This window comes from Petromyzon marinus, chromosome 17 (assembly GCF_048934315.1).
Source record: "Petromyzon marinus isolate PM22_M1 ecotype Great Lakes invasive population chromosome 17, UKy_Petmar_22M1.pri1.0, whole genome shotgun sequence".
Lineage (NCBI taxonomy): Eukaryota > Metazoa > Chordata > Hyperoartia > Petromyzontiformes > Petromyzontidae > Petromyzon > Petromyzon marinus.
Genome location: NC_133683.1, coordinates 12,810,102 through 12,834,206, shown reverse-complemented (window position 1 = coordinate 12,834,206; position 24,105 = coordinate 12,810,102). Strand labels below are relative to the sequence as shown.

General features: G+C 45.9%; 1 protein-coding gene across 6 annotated transcripts in view; it reads right to left on the bottom strand.

Moving 5' to 3' along the window:
• The window catches only part of LOC116943324 (centrosomal protein of 170 kDa-like), a 74,035-nt gene that overhangs the window by 9,038 nt on the left and 40,892 nt on the right, over positions 1-24,105 (bottom strand). For 3 of the 6 annotated variants that reach the window (XM_032956109.2, XM_032956110.2, XM_032956113.2), the window contains 10 exons: positions 21,585-22,268; positions 20,772-20,884; positions 18,183-18,800; positions 16,874-17,053; positions 14,299-14,443; positions 13,976-14,020; positions 10,791-12,551; positions 6,017-6,284; positions 1,947-2,109; positions 1,050-1,211 (listed from right to left, as the gene is read on the bottom strand). In XM_032956109.2, the coding sequence (XP_032812000.1) occupies positions 1,050-1,211; positions 1,947-2,109; positions 6,017-6,284; positions 10,791-12,551; positions 13,976-14,020; positions 14,299-14,443; positions 16,874-17,053; positions 18,183-18,800; positions 20,772-20,884; positions 21,585-22,268 (4,139 nt within the window). The remainder of the gene's footprint in view (positions 1-1,049; positions 1,212-1,946; positions 2,110-6,016; positions 6,285-10,790; positions 12,552-13,975; positions 14,021-14,298; positions 14,444-16,873; positions 17,054-18,182; positions 18,801-20,771; positions 20,885-21,584; positions 22,269-24,105) is intronic. The other 3 variants (XM_032956111.2, XM_076067634.1, XM_032956112.2) reach the window with 3 other exon arrangements.

Sequence of the window (24,105 nt, the reverse complement as noted above, 5' to 3'; positions counted from 1 at the left end):
TAATTTCAAACTCTGCTGGTTCAAAATCCAGACTCGCAGCCTTGGCTGATGACATATAAATGGTACAATGGCATAACACATTCATGTCTTCTGGAGCAGGCATTATTCTGCCTTATGTTGCATGTGTTCAAGAACTATAAAAATACTTATTTGAAGAAAAAGCCACTGTTTGTCAGTGGTTTAATGGTGCAATTCGACCACTCTAAAGATCACATTCCGTTTTCAACAATAGTGTCCGGTTTCATGGCTTTGCTATTAATATAAATCTTATTAACTATGATACTCACAGCTGGTGATACAACCGTTTGTTACCTTAGATACTCTGTATGTGGGTGTTCTAAACATTGAAAGATTGAGCAGAACATCTAAACATTGAAAGATTGAGCAGTATCATTATTATAAGCCATGATCAATCCACTGCAAGATGAAGGAATCCCCTTTCTGCCACTATCCCTCAGGATCCTGAGCTGTCACCATCCACCTCCTTCTTGCACGTGAAATGATGTACAAGGATTGATCAAGTTTTGATATCCAGTCAAGAACATTATTGGATGTGGAATGAACCTGTTTACCCGCCAGAATAAGGTGAATATAAGGGGCAACTGTTCACGGTGCGGTCCACAGCGTGCAGTTTGTCACAGCTGCAGTGCGAATAATTCTGCCTGTAATCATTGCTACTTGTGCATCAGACATTGTCCACATCGCCTGTGGTAAGTCCTGACGTAGCTTATGATCGCGAAGCGAGGAGGTTTGGCCGTGAGATCTTCAAGCAGGCTCCCGAGTAAGGTTCCGTTCAGAATTGATCGGCGTGAAACGGCTTAATTAAAAAAACAAAAGGCTGGTAATATTAAGTCACTTTCAAATGTTTTAGTGTATGCACGTATATATTGAACTTATTTCGCACCGTACGTAGCTGACCATGCCGATCGGAGGTGCAATTAGAACACTCCACATTTCACTCAACGTAGCAGACCTGTGCACAGCAATTGCGCACAGTTCACACTATCTCTCTCTCCTCCTCCTCCTCCTCCTCCCCAGAAGTGCGCTACCTCGTCGCGTGTCCACGTCTTGCGTTTGCTTGCCGAGTCGGGCATGCGGCCCTCCTCGGCTCGGTAAGGCGCCTCTGGCCCGCAGGTGGTTTGTCCGTCGGCCAACGAGTGTGGGGGAACTTTGCGGAAATTAATCGCCTCGTCTGCTATCCTCTGCACGAGCTGAAAAAAAAATGTAACGAGGAAAATGACACGTGTGCGCAGAGTCTGAACCACTTGAGAAAAAAAACGAGCCGTCGCATGGCGCGTGATGTCGCCAAACAATGCCACACGAGGTCATTGGGAGGTGATGTCATCGTCTTGGGCAAAAATGCTTATCCACTATTACTGTTTTTTTTTATTGTAAACGTTTGGATAACCTATTACTCAATTTGCCCGGTATAATTTTTTATTGAGATGCGATCATCTATACAGCTCCATGACAGAGAGAGACATGAACAGAGCTGCTGCATTAATGCTTTTAACCCAAGATGTAAAGTGTTAAACAGATCAAACAAAAACATTCAGGTGACATACAGTTGTTCCATTATCCAGTGTGCTGTTACTTTGGTTGTTTTTGCAAATTACATAGCCAACAATGGACATTCCACATTCCCAGGGCTTGAGACAATCACTGCGCCAACTTTCCACAAGGAGTACTCAATTTGATCACAAACGGAGGAGTGCTAAGCCAAGTCATTCCATGGATTTTAACTGGGCCCCCATACGATTACATGTCGAACACTAACTACAGCGCCACCCAGCTAATGCCGACAATACGGCCACGCCTCTGCATAATCCACACACCCAGCCCTGCAAGCCACCGCAATACAAGCATCTACCATCATCATCGTCATCGCCACCGGCACTACCACACCCAGCGATCGCTGACCGCCACAGTTTGGCCCTCTGACTCACCTGCTCCTTGGCCTCAATGGTGGAACCGGGGGAGGGGGGCCCATCGCTGACGGCCACCCCCGCAGCCGACGAGCTGCTGCTCACGGAGTTGGGCTCAGTCCCAGCCACTTCGTGAATTTCGCGTGCCAAGATGGCCAGGTCCTTTGCCAGGTCCTGGCTGATTCTGCAATGCGGATCGTGGTTTACGCTTATAAAAGGCGTTAAAAATACTACTGCATCTCAACGCACTTTTTGGGAAATGGGTAAGAAGGAAACGTGACAAACCCCGGGCACCAGAGCCCCACATAAGCCTAACAAAACAGCCGTTCCTCGAAAAAGACATGCATCGACAGGAATTGAAGACGTGACCCACTTCAGTTATGAAAAATGCACCAAAGACAATGATCCCCTGTATAGCCTTAACAAACTGTTGGTGGCAAGTGCTGTTATAGCGAACACCTATTAAGGCCGGCGCAGTCGACGAAGGGGTGGGTGGCCAACACCACGCCCGACCGCCTTTGTCTTTCCAGTGGTGATGTTTTTACACACTGCACCAGGTACTCATTTGAAGCCAAGTCGACCTAGGGGAGGTCCAGAACCGGTTAAGATAATCGTCACTGGTGTTGGCCATAAGTGTGAATCGAATTCAGGTTGCGGGGTTCATAGCGCAGCACGCTACAATACCGCTCCCCGCACTGCATCAGCCATCGTGCGAGCACTATTAGAATGTAAGAGTACGTATATCCACACTTTACTGTGATGGCTTTCGAAATCTCAAGTTAGGATATGTTCGAAGGGGTGACCGTAAATTTGAAGTGGAAATGGTACAATTTGAACTCAGAGCCCAGTTCACTGACTAATAATCACTCTGGGGTTAATAATATTAATAAAGCCCAAGTGTTAGGCATTTTGTTAAAGAAGGTCCTACCTGGTACATACGGGACAATTCATTTTTACGGACTTTCGCGTGTCGCATGAAATTTCAGAATTATGAAGGTTTGCACAGAATGGCGAGCGACCTATGCGTAACAGTGCATTGCACACGCGTCTCACGGGCGAGTGAGATGAACGAAGCCGCCTTCAACCAACCGCACAGATTGCAGGTGTGTGTCACCACATCCGGCAGATTAGGGGGATTGCCTAGGAGTGGAGGGAAAAGCGTTACCTTTCAGGATTGTTATCAGAAATGTTTTGTTCCATCATTTTTGTACACACCCATAATTGAGTGCTTTGGAGGGAACAATTGGTGGATCATGTAGCTTTGCAACAACTCCCAAACTTACTGGGCTGCAAGTTACTTATAAGGGAGTGTAAAATAATGGGCTTGCAAAGCCATGCATTCAGTATTATCCCCTCGTATTCCTCGGGTTTATCTGGGTACTCTGGTTTTCCATGCACATGCAAAACACCCTTTGCATATAATTAGCCAACATTCCAAGGAAGAACCCTCGTCAAACGGGAGTCTTGAGACTCAGGATATTCTGAATGATGATTAATGAAATTAAAAAGAAAAGGGTAAAACATCCCCAGGAAATCAACTAGAACGATGAGATGAGTCCATGCAGTGAAAGCCTGTGGCAATGCAAGACCATTAAAATTATTCATCCGGCAGTGGAAAGATAATGGTTGATGATGCCTTACTACCAATCTTTTTTCGGCCTTCTAAACTAACCTTCAGTCACCGTTGGGAAGTTTTCAATTTAAAAAAAAAGTTAAATAATACCGTCGGGTATACTTTATGGCCTTCTTAATGACACACGCGACTCTTTCGAATAGCTTGAAGTGCCGCGTAAATGAAGCCACTTAACATTACGCCAAAACCTGACGGGATGATAAAATGGTGCAAAGCCAATTCAAGCCATTCATTTTACCTGCCACTCAAGATAACTCTGTGTTAAAACCACAGCATGAAAATTTGAAAAAAGTGGCGTTTTTTTACGTTAGCACCACGGAGAGCGATTTGACAGTTTGTTCAGATGGACGAGTCCATCTATATTCGGAAAAGAGGAGGGGGGAGACGAAAAATAATGGATGCGGTCTGAAAGCCACCTTAAGTGTGATCAATCAATTAAGACCCGAAATGGTTTATCAAATCCTTCCAACGATTGCTAAGCCATAATCCATCTTCTCGGTTGAAATTGTCTGTGTTCTTTCTGAAAACCTATTAGCATGAAAAAGTGTAATCATAAAGCATTTTACTAGAGAACCCCTACACCAAGGCCATTTTAAAGCTTATTGATAGTCACACGTTTGTTTTCAGTGTCAACGAATTACGTGGGTTTTGACATAGGTTCAATCATTAAAGGGAAGCAATTAACAGGACTTGGAACTGTGGCGTAGTTGTTGAAAGGGAGCTATTCGTTGAGTGTCGTGAGTGTAGCACTGGATGATGATGGTGTTGATGACTTCGCACATTTGATCCAACTTTCACAGGATCAGGATTTCAGGATACGCGTGTTCACGTATTGATGCCGTGTAAAACAACATTGTAAAATTGCCCCGCAGGAATTGCGATACCAGCATTGCAATCTCAGAAGTGCTATTAACTTCTTTGCTGCCAATTCTTGGATTGTGACATCTTGGAAAATACAAGACACTGCTAAACATTTACAACAGCAATCACTTCTCCATTAGAGGTTTTGTTGGGTTAGATCGTGTAAATATAAATGTGTCGTTAATCCCGCCACCACCTGACACAGCCAATTAGTATGGTTTGTCACGTACACAAAACATTCCAACCGGTGACTAGTACAGCACACCAATGTGTTGGAGAGTAAACCCACAACATTTACAATTCGAGTACAACGTTTCGCCATTAATTACAACCAGCAACCAACAACATCGATGTGCTGTACTAATCACAAATTGGCATGTTTTGTTTACGTGACAAACCTTACTAATTGGCTGTGTCGGTTGGTGGTGGTTTTATCGACACATTTATATTGACGCGTTAACCAAAAAAACCTTCTATTTTAGATACTGGTCGCGAAAGTCTACGTGTTAAACCAGCAATAACTCCTGTACTGGATAATATATTTACCAAGGGAATCACATTTCATTTATTTATTAGCCCATTTAAATGAACAAACACATGGTTATATGTTTATATATTCTTTATTTGTACAGCCCTTTGGCCAATGGTCAGGTCGCACGGGGGGGGGGGGGGGGGGTAGTACTACTGAGCTGTGACTGCTGGGTTCAAATCTGGGAAGACACCTGTGATTAAACCTGGCTCTCCAGTGCAGCGAGTTGATGGTTTCAGCCCAGTCACTATTTACTGCACAAAAAAGGCCATCGCATTCCATTTTTGTTCACTGCATTTGGCCAAGTAATAGCTCCATGACTTAATATTTTCAGTTTTATTGACATGTGATGAACACCTTTTGCAGACCATGGAAATGGCGTGAAACCTAGTGCAGATAAAGAGACCTCGTGATATTCTGTGGCATCGCCTCATCTTACAGGGCCATTCCCCGAGACAGGGGGTGATGCAATGCCCACTGGAGAGTTCCGAATTGAAAAATCTTCGTGTTATGTGACACAGCGAAGCATGATTGCAATATACTTCGGTAAACAGCAAAAAAAAATTCAAATGAGGAAAAATCATGCACATGCATGGATGCTATAAAGCCTTCCAAAAAGTACTTGTCCTTGGAAGTGTTTAATTAGCGATACTACCTCCAAAGCTGGAAAATGAGATGCCATCACATGGCGCACAACATGCGACACAGTGATATTATGTCACAGGTAATAATGCCATGGAGATAAGAGGCACGCACTTGACACGTGACATCATCCCCTTTGCCGAAAAGGCTGTCTATTTAGTGCTGCTCTTTTCATTGCCGAGTTTATGCCAACCCTTTGATCCATTTGGCCAGTTTTCTGTCGGGCTAGTCCTGGTAGCAACACAAATTTACACAAAATGTCGATGGGAAATGGGCATAATTTTTACGAGAGTTATCGTGGACTTTCCGGTAAAGATGCACAGGCCAGAGCTAACGAAATAACACTCCCGACTTTCATTAGAAAGCGTCAAATGGAATTCCCTCCGCTGCCACCACACCGACCCCTCGCAGCGCCACGCTCCTCACCGGGCGATCTCCTCGCTGTGGTTGTTCCAGTCGCGGATGTAGTCATCATCGTCGGGCAAACGCGAGCGGCGCTTGCTCGGCCCCGCGGCGGAGGAGGAGGCCCGGTTGGCTCGCGACGACGCCGCCGCCGCGGCCGCCGCCGCCGCCGCTACAGCTGTGGGGGAGGGGCGTACGCGAGGGGGGGCCGCGGCGGTGGCGTGCTTAGGGGAGCTCGAGTCCTCCTCCGACGTGGAGGTGTAGTCTGTGGGGCAGCGGCGCCAGCGAGTGCCTGCCGTGCCCGGCGTTGCATGCGCGGGGGGCCGCGTGCGTTCGTTGCGGGGGTCGGCGCGTAAAGCATGCCGGTGGCACATGCGGGGTAGTGTGTGGGGCGGGGTTGAGTGTTCGTACGTGCGTGTGCATTCACGTGCGGGTACGTGAGGTTTGTGTCAGTGAGCAAATATGTGAACGTTCGCATGCGGGTACGTGTATGGTTATAATGCGCGAAGGTGTAATCGTGCGATAAGGCAAGCGATTTGCACGGGTGCGATTTGCACGGGTGCGATTTGCACGCGCATGCATGCACGGTGATGTAAGCAGCGTGCGTTGTTCATTCTCGTGAGGTAGGTGCGAGCGTCGAGGGTGGAGAGGGGCGGTGAAGGAATGTTGTGGTTTGGGTGAGCATGTCCGTGTGTGTGTGTGTGTGCGTGCATGCATGGGCACGCACGTGTACAAAAGCAAAGCAGCACCCAGGAGTAGTTGAGAACACAGGGAAGGGAAGTGCAAATCCACAGCAAATAGGAGACAAAAACAAAACAGAATGACCAAAACCCCTCTGGTAGAAAACAGGAACACCATCAGCATGCAGCACTAGTTGAAAAACAAAACAGCCCAACAGTTATACCGAGGTCAGGTTAACGTAATAACGAGAACAAACAACAAACAACTCTTCTCAAGGAGAGAATGTCCCAGGCTACCCCAACATTGACACCCTGGATGAGGAAAAAAACTTTAAAGTTACCACCAGGGGCTTGATATTAGCACTCTAGCTAAGTCTGCCAAAGCCGTATATTTTAATATCTCAAGAGTTATGTCACTTTTGTCACTACAATGGTGCACCTGGCTGTAACTTTAAGTATTTGTTTCTCAATAACAAAGCTTCAAGCGTGCGTCTTGAAAGCCCAGGACGCAGAGCGTAGTAGGTGTGTAGCTACAAGATTGGAGTTAGTAGAACACTACTACCGATGGTTAATATACTTTTTAAACCACCATTATCGCGTGGGATTTTGGAATTCAATCATTGCCGACCATGAGAAACCTTTGTTTACTCCTGAAATTCAAGTACCTTCATAAACGTCGCTGTAATAAATAATCGGCAGAGATGTGTGAGCCCGAATCTGTATAGATCATACTTAGGGTTCCCGGTTACTGATTGTGTTGGCTTTCATATTCTTAGTTCTTTCGGTAAAGTCACGTTGAAGGGAAACAACAAAATAATAAAATATATATAAAACACCGTGACTTTACCGAAAGAACTAAGAATATGAATTACTGCAGTCACGAAAGCTTTAAATCAAAATTTGTGTTGGCTTTGTTAAATTACACTTTTTTCCTTCCTATAGTTTTGTTCGGAAAAGAACAGTCACATACCGATACTCACTGTTTGTATCGCGACCTAAGTGAACCATAATTGTTAAGAAGATCTTTACTGTGTAATATCCGTACCGTCACAGGATGCCCATGAAATAGCCTAGCAAGCTCATTGGGCCCTTTCTGCTGAAATAAATAAAATCTAAATCATTACGTAGAATTGCGATGGTGTTTTTTACCACCAGGACCACGCTTCACTGTTAATTTGCTTCACTTAAAAGCAGAACATGTGGGGCCTTGCGGAGGCAGCCTTGCGAGCATAACAATCATTTAGATTTTACAACCAATCGTGACACGTATGAATGCCAACCTGGGAATACATTTAATTGGTTTGCTACGAAAGCTACTGGTGTGTATCTATATATTGTTTTTATGAAATGAACGTTTTAATAGTAGAATAATAATCATCATCATCATCAAAATCATCGAGGAATGTGAACAGGGTCTGAAGAAAGCACTGCCAACTATCAAATGCCATTGCAAAGTGCATTTGCTGCACATTGTTGTCAATAGCATTGTGGAACGCAAATTCAGCACTTGTTGGCTGTGTGACGAAATGTGTGTAAAACTTTATGTAAAATGATGAAAGGAAATTCCTGTTGCTGGACAGAAAATATAATTGGATGTTATAACCTCTTTACGATATATATGATTTGTAAATAATCCCAAAGAGGTAAAGTGAAAGTCATAAAAAAAACTAATGTAAAGAGAGTCAATTTTTGATTTAAAGCTTTCGTGACTGCAAGAAAAAAATGCTGTGGTTTTCACACCTGATGATGATTGCTTGTGTTGCAGTCGAAACGTCGAGAATTTTATTGTTTTATATTTTTATTATTTTGTTTCCCTTCTATGTGACTTTACCGAAAGAACCAAGAGTCAATTTTGTGAGCATGTTAATTGATTGTTTTGGTTGCTGGATATTTCTAAGGGACTGGGTGATTAAACTCTCATCAGAATAGTAAAACCTGCAGTACTTGTGAGGTTGCTCTAGACAGACCAGGGGTCGGCGACCAAAATAACAAGAGCCGGTATTTTTTTCGAATTCAGTAAAAAATATATTTTTCAAGAGCCACAATAATGCATGTCGGTCCTTAATAAATAACGGTCACAAAGCAGTCCTTGAGGAGCCACATGCGGCTCCCAGAGCCACAGGTTACTGACCCCTGCTCTAGACCTACCCACAGTTATAATAAACCAACCAACCAAGTTTCAATTATTCATTCTAGTTGTGATATTGGCCGTGACCAGAGAATACATCTATTGCCCTTATGAATTATTTCTCTGGCAGTTTCAAAGAATTTGCATACTGCAATTATTGGCCTCGCTTCACGCAGCATAGTACAGAAGCAATCTGTTTACTATACCGGGCATCACTCTGTGACATTTCAACGTGGCACATTTAAGACACAGACCCCCTGAATCTGTACTGACTCAAGCAAAGTGTGGTCGTAATTGAGGGATGGTTATGCATGCGAAAAAAAATACCCCCAATTATGTAAAAAAAAGAGTTCAGAGAGATTATGATCTACAAATCACAATTCTAACAGACCAGGAAAAGAAATCATAACCTTGTATTTAGATCAGCCAGGCATTTATGTTTTGCATTTGAAAGGGGTGACATCAAGTCATAGCTTTAAATATTGTTGAGTTATATTAGGCCTTAAATAAGAATATAACCAGACTTTATCATGAGACCGCATTGTTATGTTAATACACTATCCACACTACTATACTCTGGTTCTTTAGGTAGAGTTACGTAGGTATAAAATAAAATAAATCACGACGTTTCGATTGCAACACAAGTACTCATCATCAGGTGGGAAAACCACAGCAATAAAAACATTTCTGAAGTGGATTTTTTTTCTTGCTGTGGTTTTCCCACCTGATGATGATTGCTTGTGTAGCAATCGAAACGTCGTGATTTAATTTATTTTATTTTATACCTACGTGGTGACTTTACCGAAAGAACCAAAGAGTATGGATCCCTGCAGTCACGAAAACTTCAAATCAAGATCCACACTACTCTTTCGCAAATTTTGTGAGCAGGATATTTTACGGTACTACTTAGATAATTATGTTGTGCCATTTTTCTTTTTTTTTAAACTTACCGGAATGGAGGAATGCAAAATAAACCTCAAATGTTTACCTACCCCTGCAGTGCTCTGCCAGATGATTATCCATACACTGCTAAGCCACAAACGTAGACAGACGCTAAGATATGCCCTGCATGAAATCAGAGGGCGTCAAGAATCGACAACTGGAAAGACAGCAGCTTCAAAAAAATTCAGTTGGAATCCTGTGGTTAAAAAAATAAACTAAGTGGAAAGCAAACGTGTGCGTGCATGGCAATCACCACGTTTCCTGCCCATACAGGCAACCGGCTCGATGTCCGGTTAAGCCATTATAATTAAACCTGAACCATGTCCCACACACCAATGCACGGGCAGGGGTTGATTTCACATACATATTAACCAGTTCTGATTCAAGAACAGGGTTCTAAAACCCCTGGATGCCAGGTGTGGTGGATGCCATTTTGAAAATTGACTTGAAACGTAATTATCAATCTAAAATCTCGTGTGGGAATTGAACTGAATTGAGGTATGTAGTAGATGGTAGTGGTGAATGTTACATGCCAACTCCTCAGGTATAGTATTGGCCAAACATCCCCGATATAGGACTCTCCTAGAAAATTAATCTTGGGTATCATTGGCATTGTTATTTATTCATGTGTTTCATGCGCGTCTGATCGCTGCTTATTTGTTTACCTCACTTCAGAGACACTTGCTCCATTTATAATGTGCCTACTTTAACTTGGTTGGTGTTACCTGCTTAAATTTTTTTCTGCAAATCTAGAGTAAAAAAATTGTTGGGCCACTTGAGACTGAGAATCACTGATGATTAACATTGCCATTATACTGCTTGGCCATTTTGCTTCATAAAAACTATAAAAAAATAAGTCGGCTGCCTACTTTGTGCCTTCAGAGGCCACCTCATGGCCTCAATGGTGGGGGTGACCTTATACGGACGATAGCATGCTCATCTACCACATTAATCCCAAAGTCAGCTCACCGAGCGATCGCGTAGTTACGTCAATGACAGCAAGAATGAATCACAGTTGGGTTGAGGGGCTGTTGACACTGGCACTCACCTGCGGCGGAGCCTCGGTTTACACTGCTCGACCGCGGCTTGCCCTGGTCGAAGCCGCGCGACAGACTCTGCGAGCGCGACACCGACCCCGCCGACTTTGGCTCGCGGAAGGACTTGCTCCGAGCAGCACCCGGCGCCACCGCCGCACCAACGCCTCCTCCGCCCGCGGCCCCCGTAGAGCTCTTGCTGCCGCTGGCAACCGACGCCCGCCCGCCACTACGCGACGCTGCCAAGCTCTCCGCGTCGGTGCTGCGCGCGGTGAACGAGCCCGTCCTCCGCCGCGGCTGAGCCAGGATGTCCAGCCGAGACGGCGGCCGTTTGGAGGTGGACGCCTGCTGCTTGTTGCTCGCCTCCACCTCGGCCTGGGCGTCGTTGTCGGACGCGTCCCCGAGCCGCGCGCGACGCAGGATCGAAGCCCGAGTGGGTCTCGGCTTGGAGATGGTTGTGCTCGAGCCAGGCGATGGCCGTTGGCTCCGGTCTTCCCGTCCGGCCGACGACTTTGCGTGGCTCCGATCGTACGACTCTGCAATCCCCGATCGCGAAAGCCTTAGGTCCTCATCGTCGTCGTCATCAGCACCTTCGCCGGTGGCAAGCAGAGCAGCCTTGATGCCCTTCTGCAGCTGCTTGCTGTAGCTAGGCTCGGAGCGCCTTCCCTTGTGCTTCAGATCACCCGCTGTCGTTGCCACCACCTTGGCCTGTGGGTCGGCGGATGCGGAGCCCATTACGACCGCCTTCTCCCTGTGCAGGCTGCTGTAGCTCCTGCGCCTGTGCAGCGGCTTCTGCTCACCGTGGCTGCTGCTGTTGCTGTCTGCGACGAGGCTGGCTGACGTGCCGCTGCTGGCCGTGTCGGCGTCCGACTCGAGCGAAGCCGGTGATGTCTGATTACTACCCTGGGGGTCGTCGGCCCGGCCGTGCCTCCCGCGGCCACGGGCCTTGTCTTCCTGGTAACCTCTGTGGAGCTTGGCCTCCAGCGAGTGTAGCGCAGCCTCCGTGTCCTTGAGTAGGTAGGCCGTGTCCGACACGGCCCCGGGGCTCTTCGCGCCTTTGGGACCGGGGCCGCCGTTGATTTGCGGGATCTCGCTGAGCGGCACTTCGCTGCTGGGCCGCTCCTTGGTGAAGCTGCCCTTCCTCTGCAGTGGTCTGTGCTTCTCGTGTGCGAAATCATCCTCGTCCTGTGGCCCTGGAGGTGCCGGCTCAGGGGTGCTCCTCCTCCCCCTGGACTTGACGCGCGCCAGGGATGCGTTCAGCCTCGCGCCGAGCGGCTCTTCACCGCCGCCACCCGTCGGGAGGGCGCCGACGCTGGGGGTCCGGTTGTGGGTGTGCGCGCGTGGCCCTTCCGCTGCGCCGTCAAAGTCCGCCGAGCTGCCGGGCGCGATGCTGCTCACCGTCCAGGAGCCCGCCGAGTCCCCGCGCTCACGCTCTTTGACGCCGGCGTACTTGTGCTCGGATTCCGCGGGGCTCTCGCCATAGGAGGGAGCCCCGTCGGCCCTCTGCGTGTGCGACGAGGGCCTCGCGTCGTTGACGACGGCGCCCTTGGCGGAGGCGCGTGCGCGTTTCGAGCCGTCGGGCACGTCGCGTTTGTCCAGCACCACCACGTCGGAGGTGGTGAAGTCTCGACGAAGGTCCGGAGATTTGGAGCTGGGCCTCTCGGGAGCCTGCGGAAGAGTGCGATGTCTCCTCCCGACGCCGGACACGCTCAGGGCCACGTCCGAGGTCAGCGAAACGGAGCTGCTCGTGTAGGCAGACTCGCTGACGTCACCATCTGATAAAGAAGGCACAGGCAACAACAAAAAAATGTCAATATAAGCTACATTTGAACTAATAAATAATAGGTAAAAAACTGTCCGTTTAGATCGCCACCCCTAAAAAGTTAAGAAATTATATAATAACAACTAAAACAAGACATGGGCTACATGGCTTGGTAGTAGAGGGTATTGCAGCAAAATCAATTGTTGTACTGTATTCCATGCTCTCACACCTATGCTTCCTGACTTCATGAACCCGCACTGACCATGTATGGTCAAACAACCATGGTGGCCAGCTTGGTGTGGGGGAGGCACTCATACAGCAGTAGACTGATAAAAGGGCTGTACGTCCACGCAAATAAATCAACCTACGGGCCTTTCGGACCAATATTTTCCAGCAGCATTTTTATAAGTCAGGGTCTCATCAGTCGGGTACGTCGTGGTCAACAAATGCTGCCGGGTTGTTTGGTGTCATAGGCAAGAGCCCTCCAATCACATGGTGGGAACGCTTTCAGCACAGTACAGACAAACTGTATGAAATGTATGAAAAATAAGAATTTCTGGCAATACAACAAGTGGTAAGATGACCAAACAGGCATTAAAATGTTCAAAAGGCCAAAAAGAAGGCTGCCTCTGGTGTAAGCCAATCAGTTTCACAGACAATGCATATATTATCAAAGCATGTTTGTTTGCATATTCACCACAAGTTTGTGTGGTTAATGCAGACTTCATTCCTTCCAAAAATATATCAATTTGGTGTTTGAACTTTTTAACAGCTGTTATAATACTTGAAAGAGTAAAACATTCTTATTTTTCATACCTTGAATACTGGCAAAAAGGTCCCATGATATGCATGAAATGTGTAATTGTCTTGGAAGGATGGTGGGTAATAAAGCACTAAATCAATTAACAGGCATGGGTCTGTTTCATCACCAACACCAAAAAACCCATGAGAGTTCAAAACTGATGCCATTTTCGAACAATTGAGTTTTGAAGGAAAAATTTGTCTGAGCTTTTGCCTTGCTGAAAACAAATGCTGCTGGAAAACACTTGTCCAGAAAGCCCAAGTCCTCGGCGACTTGTGTCTGTGCCTCATGTGTGCGTGTAAATACAAGGCAAGCACAGCCACTCAGTGAAACGAAGCCTGGTTTGTAAGATGAAGATAATGCATCTTAGCAAATGCATGCGTTTTGCCAACACCAGACAACCTCTGTGTCGAAATGAATAAACATTGGGTTAAAGGCGCTGGAACAAGCTAACCGGATGTAAAACCTGGCATATATATATAATGGCATTGATGGCAGACTTCATGAACTACAGTGAATCCTCCATCACCCAAGGGCCAAATTATTTGAGTTGTGGACTAAACGTTGGGAAATAAACACGTGCATGCGTAAAGGTATCCGATATTTAAAAAAAATCATTGTTAGCTGCTCCTTACCTGTCGCGGGCCGATGACTCAGGGCCCTCGTAGCCACAGACACGTCTGCAAGTGGACGGATTACTTTATAAACTCACAGAGAACAGACGACACTCTACTACGTATTCACCCCTCCGATTAGCATGGTCGGCTACATACGGTGAAAAAGAAGTTCACCATACACACAAACCCCTCATTCTTTGTCGGTAAACGATAAACATTTATACGGCACATGCACGCGTTATCCACGTTTTTCTTTTGTCCAGGCCACCCCTCCACCCACACCCCCCTCCCCCCCCCCCAACATCACCCTTTGATAGTGCGGGGGAGTTGGCCATACTGACCACGGTCCCCGGTCGTGGCGGGCAGGCTGCGCTCACGGGAAACCTCTGGCGGCTCGGGTTGGTCAGTGGCATGGGTGGCGGCCAGGCTGGCCCAGCGAGACACCCAGCGAGGGCTCCCAGCAGACATAGACGCTTGCACTGCCTGCTGTTGCACATTCACGTGAACGCAAGTCGCACAAAGTCCGGGTGTTGCGAGTCAAAATGACGCATCAATTAATCCATTTATATTTTACTCGCCAATATCACCCTCCACACTCATATCTAAATATTAAGCGCGCAATTGCATGCATACAAATGTTTCCTAATCGTAGATGTTCCAAGTAATGGGTTCCTGCAATCCCTATTGCCACTAGAGGTGCTACCATTCACCACGATGTAATAAAAAAAAACCCAATCATTTCTTGAATTCCAACCCTGAATCTTGACAATTTGTTTAATAACTGAAGGGGAGAATTATTACCACCCCTACTATTGATATATAATATGGCAGATTTTAACACAGGAACTCCTCAATCTCTATCGTATATTTCAGAATAGTGCATGGAGATGTTAAGCCAATTCCAATTATCAGTATTTTGCCTTTGTTGAGCTATTGAAACTAAGCATACTAATGCACACCTAACATGTGTAAGATAGAGAACACGTTGAAAAATCCATTGTAACTGATCTAAGTGGCCAGTAAACAATATATGCAAGGATTTACAATACTACACAATGTGGGTTTATTATAGTATCTAAATTACACCTCAAGGTACAGTATTGAATGTGAGAAGTGCATCACAAGATTGAACATTGGTATTTATATTTTTAAAGCAAGGTGCAATTTTGTGAAAAATGTTTTGCTCGCTGTAAGTGACTATTTCCACGCAAAAATTTCACTATAAGCCATGGGGCAAAAAGCGGAACTGAATGATTCAATAAAGTTTAGTCAAAGGTGACAGTAGGAATTACATTTTTATTTCCATGCTCGAACCACTCGGCTAGCCAGACGCCTTAACAGAAAGGACAAAGCAAGGTGTGAAAACACGTCGAGAAACACCGCGACGTAAAAAGTTGTCATGAGTTGGCGTTTACAACAAAAGCCCAAAGGTGACATTAAGTGGTGTGATGATGTCAAAGTTTGCTCTGTCACGCCCAAACCAGGCACCCAATAATAAATGCCGTTGTCTGCTCAGCAAGGGCTGTGTGCGTGGCGATAAGAAAAATTTATCTCATTTTCAAAAATCAATTTGTTATTTCTTCTCGGTACTCTCCATTTATTCCGTGTCGGTGTGAACTTTCATGGCGAATAAAACCCTTTCTGATCCTGATTCTGATTTATTGACAAGGACGTTTAATGAAAAACATTGCTAAATTACGTTTAATCAAGTGCATTTAAATACACCCATGTAATTATGCTTTTACACTGGGGTAGAACGTGACTCCGTCACTGACCCTGAATCAGTGGTGGAAATTCCACATTCCATATGACAGAGGCCAGTCTACTCATAGGACGAGCATTTATTTACATTGATTAATGATGTTATTATCTCGTCACAAAATACAACAAATGTCTTCCTCATTAAAAATTACACATCTCGTAGAAATTTGGTGGAAGGTCAAATGTCCTTTATCTACCCAGGAAAACCTGAGTCTCAATACTGTTTTTCAGTGGGGTCCTGCATTGGGATGTTTGTCCAATTCTAGTAATGAGTGGTTAGAATATGGAAGAAAGCCAGAGTACCCAGAGACAATCTACACATAAGGAGTAACATTCAAAACTCCGCAAAGCTAGACTCAAGACTCCAATGCTGGACTGCTGTTAGCTCCTGGCCACCTCGTAGCCCAAGAATACAGCACCTGGTTTTCCCATACGGTCTCCCAAACAAGTACGAATCAGGTTCAACTCTAATTGCTTCCAAGATATTCATATTCTTAGCTCTTTCGGTAAAGTCACGTTGAAGGGAAACAATAAAATAATAAAATATATATAAAACAATAAAAATTCTCACGACGTTTTCAGAACATAGATGGACTAGTCCTTCTAAATAAACTGCCAAATCGCTGCGCGTGGCGCTGACGTTTTTTTTAAATAAATAAACACACCGTTTATAAATAAATTAATGCAAACCGACACACCTGATGATGACCGTTTGTGTTATGGTCGAAACGTCGTGAGAATTTTTATTGTTTTATATATATTTTATTATTTTATTGTTTCCCTTCAACGTGACTTTACCGAAATAGCTAAGAATATGAATTACTGCAGTCACGAAAGCTTTAAATCAAAATTTGCTTCCAAGATATTCAATATTTGAGGTCACTAAGGGTAACTCGGGCATACTGTATGATGATCTTTTTTTGCACCGTACATAGCCAAACATCCTTATCAATGACAAGTGATATCTTAACATATACTGGGCACCCAACCCCCATTTACGAAACCGCAAATATGGTCAAAAAAATCCCCACGATCAACATGGTATTGGGAAGTGGAATGTCAAGGGGAATTATAAATGATAAAAACATTTAAAATACATTTTTAAACGTGGACTTTATTGCAGGCCAACATCGTTTGGGCGTGCGCTGCCTTTACCGAGCCAGCACCAGGGAAGTTCAAAGACTCCTCGCCGCTGAAGGACTGGCTCTTGGAGTGCAGCATCTTGCGGACCTGACGTTCGGTCGCCGTGGGCGGTGGCGGGGGCGGCGTCCGGGACGCGGGTCGTGCCGGCGAGGCCGCCCCCGGGTACTCGTGCGGGTCGGACACGCCAAATACCTGCTTGGGGCCAAGGTAGGGAAAGAGGTGGGGGGGGAGGCAGGGCAAAGCATTGGGAATATTGCACGAGTAGAGAAAGTTGTGGGATGGCAGAGGAACAGGTAGGCACATACGTGCGTGCGTATATATATATGTTGAACTTATTTCGCACCATATGTAGCCATCTGTGCTAATCGGAGAGTGAATGCTCAAAATATTTAAGTGTGTTGTCCTCAAGGTCACCCCTCCTGGAGTTTTTTTTTATATGCTGTTAAACTGAAGCACTGCAAGTTCAAAGAGAATCTCTCAATATTCAACAGAGTTGAAAACATGCATCACAGTCACAGCATATACATTCATAACATAGAGGCATAGATGCAGAGAAAAAGAGGTGATCCTGACAAACATCGAATGAGAGAGGAGGGTCTTGAAATTTCACTTTTCCACATGCATTTTGAGTGGCACTGTCAAGTGTACATCGCCAACCGTGCTAAATCGGGAAGGTGAGGCACACGTGGGGGACAAGGAGGTGCTCGAGCATGCAGCTTAGAGAGGTGGAAGAGATAATACGATTGGCAACAAGAAGTGCCGTCGCAAATTTCTTTCACGGCAAATATCAAGTTTTATAAGATACACAGACAAACATTAAACTACTGTGGTGATGACTCATGATGACAACGATGATGACTTCATGCATCCTCGTTACCGCGAGCTGGCAGCACAAACTGAGCTATAGCCTCGCTGTTAATCAAAGTGGTTCTCTGAGCAAATGAGCATTGGGGCGGTGCTCATGTCCTGATTACAACAGCCACATGAAGCCAGTGGTGGAAATTCCACGTTGCTATGGTTGGGACGGGTCTATCCGTAAGACAACCACTGTTAACTACCCCACAAGTGGACCTCTTTCTATCGACTCCAGAGGGATGATGGGCTGAGGTAACCCGGAAGTGGAATTTAAACTTGCAACCTCAAGTTTGCAAGTCGCTCACTACCGCTGAGCTACCTCGCCAGAATAAATCAATTCATTCTACGCAATAAACTCAATTAGGGTATCGTTAAGGCTTTCACGATCAGCTTTGACACGTGTAAGGTTTCTGCATGGAAGTTGACAGGTTAATCAAGAGAATGAATGACCCAGCCGTGCCATCACCTGGTCGATCATGCTGCGAGCTTTCTCCTCCTCCTTGTTCTTGATCTCGCTCTCGATGGTGTACGTGCCGGCATCACTGTGGTTGTCCTCCTCGCCCCTGCCCGCGTCTTCCCCGCGGTTGCCACCGCTTTGAACATCGTCGACATCATCATCGTCGTCGTCGTCGCGGCTTCCCGAGTTTGCCCGCGTAGCATCACCGCGACGGACATCGACACTGTAACCAGCCGTGTCGTTGTCGCGATCTGCGCCACCACTGCCGCCGCTACCGCCGGTAACTTCCTTCTTTAGCTGCTGGAAATCGAGCGATACTTTGGAGCGCCGCCCCATGCTGCTGTATGCCCGGTGCGACCCAGCGCGGGAGAAGAACTGAGGCTGCTGCTGCGGCTGCTGCTGCTGCTGCTGCTGCTGCTGCGGGGGCGGTGCAGGCGGCAGCTGATTCTGGTGCAGCGGATGAGGCAGCGTCTTGCTTGTGGTGCGCGCGCCCCTGGCTGCCAGGCCTGGAGAGGATGAGCGGTCGGGCTGGCTGCTCGATGAGAAGGGCACCCCGTCGCGGTGCGTGAAAGACGAGGAGCGCTTCTTGCGAGGGTGGTCTTCATCAAAGAACTCGATGGTGAAGGCCTGGGGGGGGAGTGGGAAGGGAATGGCAGCACAGTAAATATCGTTCGCCATGAAAATTGCAGCTCTGAGCTATACTACAACATTAGGCGGCCGAGATGGATATGTTGGCAGAAAAGCAGTTTTTGCCAATAATTATTGATGGATAGAGGCCCCAATTGCCGCTATATTTTTCAGAATTAACTGTTTTTTTTTTACAGTGAAAATCTGCAGAATCTGCAAACACATGAATGAAGCTCAACGTATTTGTCATTCAATCTGTACCATGCCACCTAGATCCTCATTTGTTTCTACCGATTAACAGTAGCAACTGCTCTGTTTGGCAGCAACGAAAAATGTATCACGTGGGCAATTCATTTTCAAGTATTGCATTGTACGCTGACGGAACAAAAAAATCTGGTTTCATCAAAGGTAGTTGCTGAATGTAAAATATACAGACGATACGTTCAATATAAATCCACTTTATTCTTTTGTTATAGCCGAAATCGTGATGGTATAAGAGCATAAAATTAATACATTAGTGCAGATAATGCCCCATGGTGTCGTCGCAAATGGGCTGCATGTATAATAAATACATTAAATAAAATAAACTGAAACACTGATAAATTATACCAATGTAGGTAAGTTGTGTAACTCCAGGAGGTTCATGTTAGATCAGAGCAGAAGTGGCAATACTGAGATCCTGGGATTGAATCCTGGCAGCAACCCCCAATGAAAACATGTTCTCAAGCATACTGTGTTGGTGGTCTCAGCCCAGTCACCATATTAAATTTGGGATTTCACTTAATGAGGCCCTTACCAGTTATGAGAATTAAGCATTCCAGTTTGATTGTGAATGTGACTCAAGCAGAGTTGATGAAGAGGCCTACTGAAGTGACAAGTAGTTCTGTAAAGTTATCATCCTTGACTCTTCTCCGACAGGGTGGTACACTTACCCGTTCGTCTTGCGATGTGATGCCGATAGCACAATCGTTAATTAAATTTGGTTACAAAAGATAATGAATGCGTGATACCACCCACAAGCCATGTAGTCCATGAGCCCAGACCAGATGCTTAGCTTACACGTACGTCATCGGAAAGGAATCAGAAGAAAAGCTAATATAAAATAACTTTATCCAACCTGAAGACGTACCGAGGCTCCCGCAAGGACATGCGAGAGGTCGTGCAGCACAGTTTGGCACCAGCTATCATAAGAGTGCGGTCGTGTCGCTACAGTTCTCTGCGGTGAGTACAATATCTTTAAAAACAACAGCGCTATGCCTCTAAATAAAATTAACGCTAACCACTTGCGCGTTCCGAGATTGAGCGATGAAAGCGAGACCCACGCTGCAGCTTGTGTACATCTCGGAACGGGAAAGGGTTAACTTGTCGGTACCACCTGAAGTGGCATGACTTTGAGGTACAGAGGAGTGAGGCGTGATGGGCGCTGCGGGTACATTACTACAGCTGGTAATACCACAAGAGTCCAACAGGCGGCGACACCGATATCAAAAAACTTGAGCAATTCCAATTAATCAATATCAGAAGCAGAATCATTATTTATCTTGCAGGAATCCCATGAGCTATGAAGATTGTTTTCACATATGTCCAGATATATGGTCAATATCAATAAATGATGTGATAACCATTTAAAACGAGTTTTTGACGAATTCACTCTAATTAGTCAAACAAATACGTTACTAACGATCTTGATTTGCAGCTTTCGTGACTGCAGGGATCCATACTCTTTGGTTCTTTCGGTAAAGTCATGTAGGTATAAAATAAAATAAATCACGACGTTTCGTGTGCAACACAAGCGTCCGTCATCATGCTTCCCCACCTGATGGCGGACGCTTGTGTTGCGCCCGAAACGTCGGGATGTAATTTTATTTCATGCCTACGTGACTTTACCGAAAGAACCAAAGAGCGTACACTACTAACGTTTATACTTCCTCAAGTGGTACCGATGGCTGAATGAGAGACATTCGATTGTACCTTAGGGCCCGGTGGTGCATCGGCCACGGGACTCGTCTTATCCGACGGCTGCTTTGGGTCACTCTCTGCGTCTGCCTCGTCATCGCTTCTCGTGCCGTCCCTGTGCTTGCTGCCTGCAGGTCCAGCGACACGCGCACGCACGCACGCAAGGTTGCTTTAGACAAATACACGGCAACCAGCCAGCGATGCTCCTATTGCCCATCGGAGTAACGTGCGTAACAACAAAAGCCTACCGGCTTCACGGTGTTAATTAAAAAGTCATTATGAACACGACATGACAGCACACGATGTTTTCATGAAATGTACACCCTTCGAAGTGTCTTCAATGGTTAAAATGTTGTAAAATGTATACATTTCAGGAAAGAATAATAAATACATTTTCAACGATGTTTTTGCATTAATAATGTATGCAGCTAAAATTAAATAACCGTTTTGTTAAAGCATTATGATTGTCACAGTTCCAAACTACTCTCAAATCTATACAAATATAGGCACTTTAACAAATCCAAACCACAGGCTCCTGTTTAAATATTTCTAAAAGTGTCCATTATTTCTGACTAGACATTGTCCCACATTTGCTTTACAGGAGAGATCACTTGATATAATTACATTTGAATTGATAATTCATAAATAGTAACAAGCTATGGATACATTTATGAATATGGACAGCTAACGAGACTTTAGCGGAATTCACCGCACCGCAACTCGCACCGCAAATGCGCAATCTTTAGCAAATACGCATCGAGCGAGCCACCCTTACAAGCGCCCACGTAAGCACGTCGACCACGCCGCCCCACTGCCAACCGTCGTCACCTTTCAGTACTTTGCCGTGCACGGGGACGTCGCTCTTGGTGCTCATCACGTCGTCGCTCGCCAGGTCCTTGCGGATCATGGACACGATGGGCTCCTGCTGCGCCAGCCAATCGTGCACCTTGTTCCTGGCGGTGGCAGTGGCCGCGTCCACTTGCGAGGACGCCGAACGCGAGGCGGACGCCGGGCTCGGAGCCGTCGCCACCGCCGCCGCCGCCGCCACGGTCGGCGCCGGCTGCTGCTGCTGCTGTTGTTGTTGCGGCTGGCTCGGGGGACCTGGCTTCGGCCTCTGCCGGAGACCGGTGTCCGCGGCGAATTTAGCGGCGCGGTCCTTTATCATGACACGGCCCGGCTTGGCGCTGTCAAACTCGATGGTGAAGGAGGCGTGGCTCTGCACGACAGCCTGCGTCGTTGGGTCTGCTTCGGAAGACGCGACGTCCCGCGTCGGAGCCTCGTGGACAGGCGGCCGCGGTGGCTTTCCTGGCGGTGCCACCTGCTGTTGCTGCTGCTTCTGCTGCTGCTGCAGAACCTGCTGCTGGTGCTGTAGCTGCTGGAAGTCTTTGGTTGGGATTTCAAAGTAGCTAGGCTCTCGTCTTAGGCTGTAAACGGACTCTTCCCTGGAGTCTCTCTGGATGGGGATGGAAAATTTTCCGTTGCTTTCTTCCTGGAGTCTCCGGATTTCCTTAACTGTAGTGTTAGAAGAAGAAATGGCAAGAAACGTTGTGAATTATTGATACGTGGAGCTTTCGCTCCGAAGGCAAAGAGGCCAACAGGCTGACAAAGTTGACTGCTCATTGTGCACTCCAATGTGTCCCCGCAAATTTACGCAAACGGCTGAGCAAATGCATATTACTTAAAGCAGTGCACAAATAAAAATGCGGACGTTAATGTAGTCCACCTCGGAATTCTGCAAGGCTGAAGAATGCAATTCCTGTGTCGTGTCGTTGCCCCGCTTGCGGCTGTTACCACTCTAAATGCATCTCTCATACTTATTATTTTATTGTTTCCCTTCAACGTGACTTTACCGAAAGAGCTAAGAATATCTCTCATACAGTTAAGAAAGCCTGCGATTACAAAGGGTTATCTCGGGACCACTTCCCTTTAATGTGCCCCCCCCCCACTCACGTAGCAAAAGAGCGAGAGGCAGCCTGCGATTGACCATTAGGATCAGACCCGTTGCTACGCAACAGCTGCGGAATATTACAGATAATGGACTTCCATTTATTCGCCGCCGCCTCCTCTTGACACTGCACTGTGGCATTAAATGTGAGCGAGGCACTCGTGCCTTACAGTGGTCGGGTAAAAAGTGGCGCGTTATTAATTATAAATAGCCGTTCCACCAACACGTGGCAAGACTTGGAGAGGCCGGGGCTCAGCCGAGTTAAATATGAATGCGTAATTGTGACCGCACGTCGTCTAATAACAGTGATCAGGCCGTATATGTGATGCTCGTGTCAAGGTAACCGTGGTAAGAGGCACGTTTGTGCTCCACGAGCTTTTGTTAAGCGTGTCACAGCAGGGTGAAAAGGGTGGTAACATCATGCTTAAATAGGTTAAATGGCATATGGACACGACTGTTATATAATTGCTGTGTGAATATACATTGCATTGTATTAATTAAATTGACAAGGAAACAGCATTTGTCAATGCAGAAATGTGTTAAATTGCAGTACATGTTTATAGTCAGAAAACACAAATCCTTTAAAAGGCACTTAAAAAAACTACCCTAAAATAATATTTATCTCTGGATGTTCCTTCATAAGGTACATTGAATGGATAATCCCTAACCTAATTATGAATTATAGAGGACCAGCTATGAAATGAAATAAATGAAAATAGATTCTGAGGTGCACACCACGACTCGTGTGAAAGAAACAGTTTTTCTATTTTGTATCATGTATGTTGTATGTCATGGGTTCACGTTACACAGCAGACACTACAGTTCAACACAATGTAAAGCAAAATAAAACTATTAAAACTAATCAATTATTTTTAAAATGTGTTTTACCAGGTAAGGCCCACTGAGTAATACCAGCTCTTTTCGAGAAGTGACCTGGCCACAAATGAGAGCTCAATTAAGTGGCTTATGTGGAAATTTATAGCATGATGTTGATTCTAAATGTGGAAGGGAAAAACTGGAGAAAAATCCACGCAACCACGGGGAGAATATGCAAACTCCAAATATACAGGTGCCAGGATTGAGATGTTCATTAAATAATGTACTCTTTTCACTGATTGGTAACATTAATCTAATCCCTGGGTTTGGAGGGGCTAGGTGAAATTTTCGACCCCTTCTGAACACGATGGTGTAAAACATTTCGACAAGAATACTGCTGATCAAGCACCAGTCTAACACCACAACCAGTATTGTTCACATTGGATTGACTCAAAATAGTCAGTTTTTACATCTGCACCTTCGATTGATTTATTTTCACTGCACCTGGACAACCATAAGGTTGTTTCATTGTCCTTTAAACATTTTTCACGGAGCAAATACTCACTCTCGATTAATGTATTTGCGTCT